This window comes from Microplitis demolitor, chromosome 1 (assembly GCF_026212275.2).
Source record: "Microplitis demolitor isolate Queensland-Clemson2020A chromosome 1, iyMicDemo2.1a, whole genome shotgun sequence".
Classification (NCBI taxonomy): domain Eukaryota; kingdom Metazoa; phylum Arthropoda; class Insecta; order Hymenoptera; family Braconidae; genus Microplitis; species Microplitis demolitor.
Window position 1 is genome coordinate 23,136,461 of NC_068545.1, and position 12,053 is coordinate 23,148,513.

The 12,053-nt window shown below is 26.6% G+C and overlaps 1 protein-coding gene, 1 long non-coding RNA gene and 1 other non-coding gene across 4 annotated transcripts; 2 read left to right on the forward strand and 1 right to left on the reverse strand.

The window, feature by feature from the left end:
• The first annotated feature begins 4,227 nt into the window (after positions 1–4,227).
• Positions 4,228–7,471, forward strand: LOC106693364 (uncharacterized). 2 transcript variants are annotated; one of them, XR_008403396.1, is made up of 9 exons: positions 4,228–4,307; positions 5,085–5,161; positions 5,370–5,432; positions 5,936–5,990; positions 6,179–6,243; positions 6,543–6,619; positions 6,828–6,899; positions 7,089–7,142; positions 7,338–7,471. It is a non-coding gene; the product is annotated as an uncharacterized LOC106693364 (long non-coding RNA). The 2 variants fall into 2 exon arrangements; XR_001345121.2 differs by lacking the exon at positions 4,228–4,307 and adding an exon at positions 4,659–4,680.
• On the forward strand, positions 6,394–6,465 carry LOC128668938 (small nucleolar RNA SNORD31). The gene has a single exon (XR_008404495.1). It is a non-coding gene; the product is annotated as a small nucleolar RNA SNORD31 (small nucleolar RNA).
• An 863-nt stretch (positions 7,472–8,334) lies between the features above and the next one.
• Positions 8,335–11,241, reverse strand: LOC103580172 (carbohydrate sulfotransferase 5-like; the record flags this gene model as incomplete). Its single annotated transcript, XM_008561841.1, has 6 exons — positions 11,197–11,241; positions 10,976–11,100; positions 10,631–10,866; positions 8,979–9,177; positions 8,739–8,918; positions 8,335–8,650 (listed from the first exon to the last, which is right to left on the reverse strand). Coding segments are annotated over exons 1-6 (1,101 nt in total), but the record flags the coding sequence as incomplete, so codon positions are not given.
• Between the last annotated feature and the right edge of the window lie 812 nt (positions 11,242–12,053).

A 12,053-nucleotide genomic window follows, 5' to 3' on the forward strand; every position in this document is an offset into this window, starting at 1 on the left:
TAGAAAAGTTTATTATAGAAAATTTGAAGGGCATAAAATTGTCTACAAAAAAGATGTAATAACATTTTGTGATAAGTCTGATAGTTTCGTCGAGAAGTAAAGAGATCTCGAAATTTACTATAAATTTGACTTCAATCTCCAATAACTTATGAACAGATAAATTTATCAAAAAATAATAACAGACTTTTTTTAAACACCATTTCATTCCCTACGAAAATAAATCCCGAATTTATGTATACAATGAGCCATTACCGAGGTATAAAATTTCAAGCTCGATTTTTTTTTCCATGTTATTTAAATGGGAAATTGAAAATCACGAAGAGGCACCTCTTAATATTAATATTAAGAACCCAAACTTTATCAGAATTTTTATTTTCATCATCTCGAATAGATAAGACCTACTCTAATATATATATTTATTTTAAATATCATTAAAAAAAAAAAATTGACGTATTTGAGTCTTCAAAAACTTAATTTCCTTAAGTACCCCGTTTTGCCCCCTTTCCTATATATATTATATATATATATATAATGTTATTTTGCTGGTATTGGCTAAAGAGAAAGCCAAAGGACGCAACCGCGCTCAATTAGTTCCTCTTTTACTTACACCAAGTTGTGTATCTTACAACAACGGCATTGGAAAAATAAAATGAATGCAAGTGCAGATGGATTTAAACAAATCCCGGAAGTCTATAATATATTTACAATAAGTACTTGCATGTCTAAAAATAAAAATAAGTTTTACAAATAATAAAATTATTATTTTATTTCTTAAAATACCACTAAATAAATTAAATGTAATTACTGTTTATTATTTACCCATTCATTTTAATTAAGAGATCACTTAGTCTTAAATACTGTAATTTAAAATAAAATAAATGTTATTAAGTAAGTTTTTTTTTTAAGCTTACACGCATTCTTTTGTACTTTATACGATTATTCAATTCTTTATTATCCAATTTCAATATTAATTATTTATTTGAATTGAATCAGGAAACAAATAATTAAATATACATTCATAAAAAACAATGTTATATGGGAAGTTAAAGAGTACGTAATGTAATGATTATTTTTTCAATGTGCGAAGAATCTTCTTTTATCATTATTTCCTCTTCTCGGATCCTAGAAAATGAGAGAAAATAAAAGTATAAGTCGTGGGACATATTTAAATTGAGTCTCACACTAGACAAGCAATTACGCTGTTATAAAACTTTTACTACCCACGTTATTTTTTATTCTTTTTTTACTTTTCCCTCTTATTCTTACTCATTAGATTTCTGGTGCCGGTTTTTATGTAGAATAGGAAAGAATATCACACAGCATTTGGTAACGTCTAGGCTGCTATCTCATTGCATCGTGATCTCATAAACGTAACATGTTGAATTGAAATATTTTCGCCTTCCAGAAGATACCACTTGTTTGTTACTTCATAAAACACGTGCATCTACATAAATTGTATAATGACGAATCAACTTTGAGTTAATTTACATTTAATCTGCTTTTTACATTTAATCTGCTTGCTTTATTTGTTGTTATTTCTTTTTTTTTTTTTTAATTATTTATTTTTAGTTGCTTGTTCTCATTTTCTGCATCACTAAATTGCTTGGCAATTAAAATATTGTTGCGCTGTTCTGCATAATGATGTTACATTATTATGAGTTTTTTAATCATATGAAATCTAATTGAATGACTAAGATGCGGAAAATTATTTTTCATACCTTGTGAAGGCATAAGTAAAAAACATAATTGTTCTTGTAGTTAATTTTACACTGAAAAATCGGGAGTTAATTCGGAGTGATGACGTATTTTATTTAAATCTGCATTCACTTTGATTCAGAGTTTTAAAATTAAATTAAACTTTTAGAAGTTAATTTCACTCTGAAGGGATTGAATAAATACTCAGTCATTCACTCCAAATTTATACGTACTCACTCCGCATTTTTTAACAATGTAATGTTATTTTTTTAAATTAAATCTTTGTATTTATTTTTTTTTTTCGTTGGATGAACTTTCGATTGAAATGTGAACGCATTGCAGAAATCACTAAAGCGTACTATGACTTCATGCACTAGAAACCTTGATATTGACTTGTAAATGAAAATTTTTTTTTTTAGTAAATTCAAGGCGCATACGTCAATGTCGTTTGTTGACTTTTTTTTTATAGCCATTTTACGCACTAATAAATTTTATCATTCACAAGAAGTTGAGAGTTAAATGTTTTTTATTAAGAAAAGACAAGACAAAGAGGTGTCACTAGAACTTTTGTTTTTATTCGAAGTCAGGAAGACATATCGGAGAAATTTGAAGAAAAGTGTTTTATTTATTTATACACTAGCATAAACCAGTGAGACCAAATAAACTTCGGTTGGATACTTTTAGTCTTTGGAGATACAGACAAATCATTTGGAAAAATCATATCATTCAAAAGTTAAGAAAAACTTTGGAAAACGGTTGACTCTACGGGCTAGTCCTAAAACTTTTCGCTGTTTTCAAGCTCCTTGAGCTCAGAAACGTTACTATGAATAAATTTTCAAGCTCACCTAATTTTTTATGAGAAATTTCAAAATACTAAACAAAACTTTCTTTTTTCCGTATTTTTCTATTTTCTCAAAGTTTATTTGATCGAATGATCTGAAATTCTTAGAAAAGTTGGCTAACAAGCTCTTTCGATTGCCATAAGAACCATCTAAATTGATTGATTCTTTAAAAAGTTTACACACACACACACACAGACATACACACACACACACAGGAATACATACAGACATTTGGACATAATTTTGAAAACAGTCATAATATCTTACTAGGATCTCAAAACATCGACATCTAGTGAAATTTCTATTTTCGAAAATTCGGATGAAAACAATAACTTTAAAAATTTTTCTAAATTCGTCGATTTTCTTAGCAGGAAGTTAAAAATTATTTTCTGTAACATAAGCCAATGAAAGCCTATTTTCTATTTATTTTCTACGTATTTTTCGACAGGCGATGCTGACTAAAACTAAAGCTTCGATTGATATTTTTAGTCTTTGAAAACATCAAATGTCGTTTGGAAAAATAATGCCCCTTAAAAGTTTAGAGACAATGGTTTTTTTTTATTTTTTTGCAACTATTTTCTAAGCACTTAAAATATTCTTTACCATATAGTAATTGGTTTCGACTTTTTTCCGTGTAGTATATCATTTAAACCCACTTCACCTTCTCTTTCAGTTACAAAATTTACTTTGCATGCCAGAGTATAATGAGTACATTCAAAACAAAGTACTAATTTATAGTAACAAACTTAACTTTTTAATTAATCTTCAAATTTGATAAAAAAAAGGCATTTTTTAATCATGACAACGCCAAATAAGAATTATCTTTTAAACTTTCATAAAAGAAGAAATATTATATACACTTTTAAATTCCACAAGACAATTTTGTGTCTTAGTGCCTTATTGTCCCACTTTTGACTACATTATTCAATATACGCGGTTTTTATCATTATTTTAAAATAGCTGTTTAAATTGTTGTTTACGTCGACATAATTTGATTTATTTAGTCATGGTAATAATCGTCCTTGAGTAAGTAACCTTTTCGATTAGTAAAGTCATTGATGATTGTGCCATATTCAAATGTCAGCATTACAATAAACTGCGGTATAAATCGCATATATACATATATTTTTATTTATAATAATACTCCCCCCCCCATAGCTTGGAAAATTTGAAATAATTTAAAAATCAGAATTTTCAATTTAATTTAATATATAGTATATTTAGCCATTGAAATTTAAAAAAATTTCTTAACTGTATTGAAATTTAATATAATTTAAAAATTACCTCCCGCCGATGTAATGTTAATTGTTTATTATTTTTAAAATTTATGGCCAGTTTTTCAAGCCGGGTTTATTTTTAATCCAAATTTAAATTATTACTGCTGGTACATCTATCATATTATTATATAGATATATATTATTAGTATGTAGACATTCTAGCAATATTAATTTGAACCTGGATAAAAAAAAAACCGGTTTGAAAAATTGTCTTATTAATTCAAATTCTATTTGAATTTAACCGCGCCATTGAAACAATTTTAGTAAATTGCAAATAATTCCGTTCTTATCCATTAAAGATGGCGCTGAAACTCGTACATTAAAAATATCACTGTACATATATCTATATATTGATATTTTCTCCATGGTTTTGGTTAGCAAATTTCTGCACTTCTCATTTATTCAATATACTCGTTCATTACGTTCGAAGTTCTCAAAAAGGAAGCATCGCCACCATGTACCCGCAACCTCCGCCGAAGACCACGCTATCATGGTAAGCAATTATGTTCTTGATAAAATCTATAAACATCCTTCGATTCATTTAATTTATTTAAATATTTACTACTGAATTATATTTTAAACATCATGATATTTTATTATTTTATTATATTTATCATGCAATTTATAAATAAATGATAATTTTCAATTATGATGAATTACTAGTCTCGTTCGTATGATTGAAAATATGATTACGAATATAAAGGAATTTAACTGAACTAATTAATAATTTTATAAATTTGTGTGGTAATTAAATTAAACTTAATTAATTGTTCCTTTGAATTTTACAGGCGCGCCGGCATTTCTGCTCCGATAGACACGTGGCTGAGACCAGTATTCGAGACTTGATTTATTTTCAATTCAAAATGGTAATTAATTATTTAAAATAAAGATTTATTAGTTTGCTAATTCTTATAAATTTATTATGAGCTTGAATTTAGCTCCCAATTGGCATTTTTGAAATTTTTCAATAAATAAGTAAAATGTGAGAATACAAATTAAAAAATACGCATGCAGATAATTGAAAAATTAGTACGCGTATTTTTTTCAATTTAATTCGAATTCATTTATTTATTTAAAATTTATAAATTGTCTATTGTCTGATACATTCACACTCATCATTTTGTTACTATGATGTTAAATATTACCGCCCCAGTCTGATTTTCTATGACTGATTGGTTGTTATCGCTGATCATTTTTTTTTCTTTATAAATTTATTAATTTAAATTTTTCAATATGAATTTTAGCTAATTTAAATTTTGAATTGTTTCAGATATATTAATTCATTAAAGAAATATATGGAATCTGCAAATACTGGCATCAATACAAACTGGACGATTGAATAAATCGGTATGTAAACTATTTAATAAATTAAACTATTAGTTGAATTAACGAAATATTTAAAAATCTTGAATATGATGAGTTCTAAGTTATCCCTGTCTTACATAAGCACGTGGTGAGAAATTTAAAGTCCTGAAATTAATTAAATGACAATTATATTCATTTCCATTTTATAAATTATTAAGTATTTATAATTAATTATTTTATTTATTTACAGAACAAAAATGGAGACCAAAAACTCATGCAAAGAAAAAAGGTTTCCAATTGATACAAATGAAAGGTGAGAATATTTTTATCCCTATAATATAAGGGCCAGTTTTTCATACTGGGTTTTTTTTTTAACCGGATTTTAATTAATATTGCTAGTATATCTATTATATATATATTAATAATATTTAAATTACGAACAATAATAATTTAAACCCAGATTGAAAAATTAACCCTAGAAGACATGAAAAATATGTAAAGCCAAACTATTCGTAACGTGATTAGCTATGAGCTGAAAACAGCATAAAAATATATGCAATTTACACAGTAATTTATAATACAAAAAATTTGAAAACCCAGAACGCATGCGATTGCGCGCGAAACGTACACTAGTTGATAACAGTAATTAACAAATTAAATTTATACAAATGATGTGTTAAATAGACAAGCATATGACTGATCAAGTCTTGATGTCATCTTTTTAGTCTGATTAAAAATTAATTAACACAAATTTGCATCAAAATAAACCCAACAGTTTTCTTTAATTTTTATGTTTTTTTCGTTTTAATTTTTCAGAATACTCTCAAGTTTGTGGAGCGTCAATTCTACAGTCAACTGCTAATGAGCATAGGTACTAATTATTTCTTTACTCATAAATTCTTCAATATAACTATTCAATATGATGATTTAAAAATATACGCTATGATATTCGTATATGATTAATTCTTGCCCTCACTGATTTGTTTAGTAATAAAAATAAATTTTCTTTACTGCTATATTTTATTTGTCATTACATTTATTCCTTCTATTTTATTACAGAACTCAAATTTACTCCAAGCACTGATGTATTCAAGTCAATTTAATGAGCTTCTGTACACCAGCAAGTAAGTTTTTCTTATTTTAAAATTTTTATTCAAATCTAAACTCTATCATTTTTAATGCAACTCCAAAACTTGAAATTACATGAGAACTTGATAAGTAGTCAATTCTTAACAGCTTACGTATTTTTCGGTATTTATTTCGATTTTTATATTTTTGATATGATGTTAAATATTACCGCCCCAGTCTGATTTTCTATGACTGATTGGTTGTTACCGCTGATCATTTTTTTTTTCTTTATAAATTTATTAATTTAAATTTTTCAATATGAATTTTAGCTAATTTAAATTTCGAATTGTTTCAGATACGTTAACTCATTAAAAAAATATATGAAATTAGCAAATACTGGCATCAATACAAACTGGACGATTAAATAAATCGGTATGTAAACTATTTAATAAATTAAACTATTAGTTGAATTAACGAAATATTTAAAAATCTTGAATATGATGAGTTCTAAGTTATCCCTGTCTTACATAAGCACGTGGTGAGAAATTTAAAGTTCTGAATTTAATTAAATGACAATTATATTCATTTCCTTTTTGTAAATTATTAAGTATTTATAATTAATTATTTTATTTATTTACAGCTAAAAATTGGAGATCAAAACTTCATTCATAGAAAGATTATTCCAATTGACACAAATAAAAATAAATAAAAGGTGAGAATATTTTTATTAATGATAATAATTAACAAATTAAATTTATACAAATGATGTGTTAAATAGACAAGCATATGACTGATCAAGTCTTGATGTCATCTTTTTAGTCTGATTAAAAATAATTTACACAAATTTACTTTTAAAAAAACTTTACAATTATCTATAATCGTTATATTTTTTATCTTTCAGAGTACTGTCAAATTTATGGAGATTCAATTTACAGTTAATTGCCAATAACTACAGGTACTAAATAATTAATCATTTATTCATAAATACTTGAACATAACAATCAATCATGATGATTTAAACATATACGCTATTATGATACTCGTATATGATTAGCTCTTGCCCTCACTGATATTTTTAAAATTGAAAAAAAAAAAAAATTTCTTATTCTTGTGGTCAATTATTATATCAAGTTTTTTTTTTATTTTCCAGATTACTCGAGATTTCAAAATATTTTTAAACAGAAGAATACTCTACTGCGCACTTTGAATGCCAGAATAAATCTTGTCATTATTAATGAACTAATTCCATAAATAAATATAAAATACATATCCAAATATCAAATATTTTTTGTTCAAATTTATTTAATATATCCATTTTCAATTATTTTTATTACAATTGTATGTACAGTCGAGTCGCGATATAAGTCCGTCGACTTGTATCTCTATTGACGACATTCCTTCTTCATGACTGAAAGTAATCCTGTACACATAAACTTGGAGAGTAGGGGAAGTTGATCCAAGTAATGCAGAACAACTTTAAGATGTCTTTTAAAAGAATGATTTTTTTTTTGTCTCAAAGCTAAGTTTTTTTATATTAATAAGACATACAGATGTTGGACCTACGAGTCATAGGAAATTTGTCTTCTTTTTCCGACTGCTGAGCAGTGGGGGTACAGGAATTCTTAGAATTATATTTCTCTACACTACTGTAAGTGGATTCATAACGCGACTAAACTAATAAGGTAAGAGACCCAGTACCTGATCACTTATACATTTGTACATCTATATTCAATAAATTATTATAAATATAGATATACAAATACATGGAGTGGTTGAGTGCTAGTTCTTTGATCGGGTACTGAGACTCTACCTTAAGACTTTAAACTAAAAGTACATTTAATTATAATGGGAATTTTTATTGAGGGAATTTCTTCTTGCCTTGGATTTAATGATTCGAAAGAGCGAACTAAATTGAATAACTTCCATGCAAGGAATTCATTTGAAATTTATTGTAATAAATTAATAAGGTTTTTTTAGTTCGAGACCCATTACATCCGTCTAAGAGAATACTTTAATAAGTTTACTCATGAACCATTAAATTCAACAGAAAAAGACAATTCAACTAGTGAGACTTTCATTTTATATCTAAAGAAATTTGAATGAAACAAACCGACAAATAGATTTAAATTTATATATTTGAATTAAAATGGTCCATAATTTTTAAGAATTGGATTAAATTCTTTTTGGTGAGTTTCATTGACAGCCAAAACGTAGCCCCATAATTTCATTGCGGTCGCACATACACGTTGAATTTCTTCAACTTCCACAAAATTTAGATCATTGCGCCAATGGAATGGCGCGGTTTTTGAATCACGAAATGTGCTGAATTGACCGCCGGAATTATTTTTAGTATGAGTTTCTAAATAACTTTTAACATCAGGATGAAAAGTGAGACCGTAAAATTCAAACATTTTTTCCGCTTCATTAAATGGATCAAGAGATAGATCTTCATATCGTAAGACTCTAAAAAAAAAACAGAATTAATTAATTAATCAATAAATATACAACGTATTAATTTTAAATATCACAGGCTTTATTTTTATTTACGCACTTGAAAGTTCGTGGGTATTTTTCTTTAAGCTCGACGGCGATATTATAATCTGATACCATATCGTTACACAGAAGTGCTGTATTTGAGCAATCGAAACTATTTTGACACCACTTAGGCTTCTTACGCGATTGCATCAGTCCTCGCGGATCTCTCACTAGTAAAATCATGCGAACTCCAAGACTAAATTGTTGAACATATACTGCATTAGATAAACTGACTAATTATTTAAGCTTTACGTACCTCTCGTCGTTCAATAAAACTTGAGCAACGTTTAATGTCAGTCGTAAAATTTTCATCGATTGAAATGGAAACAAGCGACAAAACTCAGATAAAAATAATGGATTTAAACATATTTCTTCATGAGATACGCACTGTTTCCATAAACGAGGATTGTACATAAAACCCCAAGGATTTGTTTTACCATATTCTATATAAGACACTATTTAAATAAAAATTATAATTTTAAATTAAACATTTTTTTTCATTAAATTTAATCAACATTTCTATAGTAAAAATATTTAAAAATTTTAATCATTTACCATTCAGTAAGCAGTCTTGTCATAGCTATCAGTTTGTCAACTTACATATTTACAATAATAAATATAATTTTCACGGAAGTTAAGGCTGGGGCGTACCTAAAAAATTCTTAAATTTAAGATTTTTACAAAGAAAAAAATGTACCTGAAGATAGGAACCTTTTTCGCACAACGAAAATGAAAAAAATTTAGATATTTTGACTTGAAGAAGGCCTGCAATTTTCGGCTGACGTGCGAACGCATTTAAGAAATCTAGATCCAATAGATTTTTTTTTTACTTTCAAATTCATTTTTTTACGCATGCAAATATCATATATCTATTAAAAAATATATATTACAGATATAAATATATAGGTGACAATACATGAAATCTTATATAGAACTATATATAGATTTTGGCCAATTTTATTATATTTCTATATATGTTTTCTCTTATATGATTTCATATATTTTCGTATAACTTCAATATATTATTTATATATTCGGAAATTTATAATTTTAATATATTTAGAAATAAATGTTATTTATATATGGAAACAAATAAGAATACATATATAATTCATCATTATATCGCACGATATATGTACCATGTATTCAACTTTATATATTTTTCGATATATAGAAGCATATAAGTCTCCCCATATATATAAGAATAAATAAAATCTATTTTTTTCTGTCTTTCTCTCTCTGATATAAGATCCAAACATTGTGTTTAGAATATATATGTGTGCTAGCTTACAAATTTACATATATAATTATCAATATATGTAATACATATGTGTGCTAACTTATAAGTTCACATATATGATTATAAATATATATAATACATGTATTAACTTATAAACTTACGTATATAATTAATTATATTAAAATTTACTATATTATATATAAGAAAATATATATCTTTTTTGGCCACTTATATGGTCCCATATTGATTATATATTTTTCCATATATATTTATCATATATGGTATTTTCATGCGGGTTATTTTCGTTTCACGAAAAACGTTCAGATCTTCGGGTATACGAAAAAAAGGATTTCTTGGCGCGAAAAATTTTATTTGCCCTGAGAAATATTTGCATTATAAATTGAAAACAAAAAATTAGAAGTATAAAATTCGAGAATTTGTTTAGTACAACCCAGCCTTAAACTGAAAGTAATAACCGTTAATACAAAAAAATATATGGCAGCAAAATTACATATATTTAAAAACAAGTCCGTTATGAAGCACAACCTCTCCGCTTCGCGTTCGAGGTGTGCAATAAAAAGGATAATCATAATTGAACCTTGTATTATATAAATGTTATTGTAAATTGCAGTAAGTGTTAAATTAAATAAACGAATAATTTAACTCACGTAATTTATTATATTCACAATTAAATAATGCATTAATATTAGCAATCGCAGGTTGGTCTTGGGGAGGTCCTCGTATTCGGACGATACCAAAATCCAGCAGTGGTTCAAAATGATAAAAATTTGCCGGGTGTGAATTAACTATTTCTCCGACAAAAGTACTCCCGCCTCGCCAATTGCCGAGAATAACACTTTTTATTGGTCTGCCATTTTTTTCCATCAGCAAATCATCAAGATTGCTGATTTAAAAAAATTAACTTGATAAAGTGTTCATAAATGAAGATATACAAATATATGAAGTAATCGGGTTTTAGGTATTTTATCTTTATTATAGTTTTATAAATATACCTGATATTTAGGCCATATTTTCCATTAAGAAACTCATAATTTTCCATATCATGCTTGATTTTGCATCTTTGTTGATCGATAACATTTTTAATTTCCAAAGACTGATTTTTTTCTTGTGAATTAATCTAATGAATAAAAAAAAAATCATCACAAACACTGTGTACAAATATTTGTAACTTTTTTTCCTTTTTTTATTCAAAAAAAACTCAATGATAACTCACTAAAAATAAATCTTGATCTTCTCTGACATTTCTTCGCGTCTGCATCACCTCACCCTACAGAAGAAAAAAAAAAGATTTACTAAAAAACACATTGATACTAAAAAAAAAAAAAAATATTTATAACATCCTATCGTATGATGTAAAATTAAAATTTACTAACCGTTATTGGTCGTAAGCAATCCTCAGTATTACAAAAATGCAGATAAAAAATTGAAACGAGAATGGAGTTAAATTTTAAACCAAATAACTTTCTTGACATTTCAATTGCTGTAAAAAAAAATTAAAAAAAAAAAATTGTTTTATAAAGAGAACATTTAAATCATCTTTGCTACGCGGAAAAAAATTGCGGAAAAATTACAGTTTCAAATATCGGCAAAGTCTCTACTTCGAAACTGTCAAAATTTCATTATTTGTAAGACGTAGTAATTATTACGGTTTCATATAAGACTTTTTCCAATCCGTAATTGCATTTCATTCATAATAAAATTTCATTCAAACTATAATACTTGAAATTTTTTATACAAGGGTTTTTTTTTGCATTAAAAACTGTAATTTTTTCACTGCTCTTTTTTCCGGGCACAAATTGATGTTCACAAATTAAAATATTTAGCATTAAATTATTCTAAACATCTCTTATCGTTACACTGTAAAAAATTGGGAGTGAATTCGGAGTAATTATGAATTTTATTTAAATTCTAGCTTACTCCGTCACTCAAAGTTCTGGAGTTTAAAAAAAAATCACTTCGCACTCGGAGTAAATAGGAAATTTTTTTTTCAGTAAAGTGATTTCAAAGTAATCTGGATTTTGTTTAAATCCGCATTCACTCCGATTTAGAGTTTTAATATGAAAATACTCC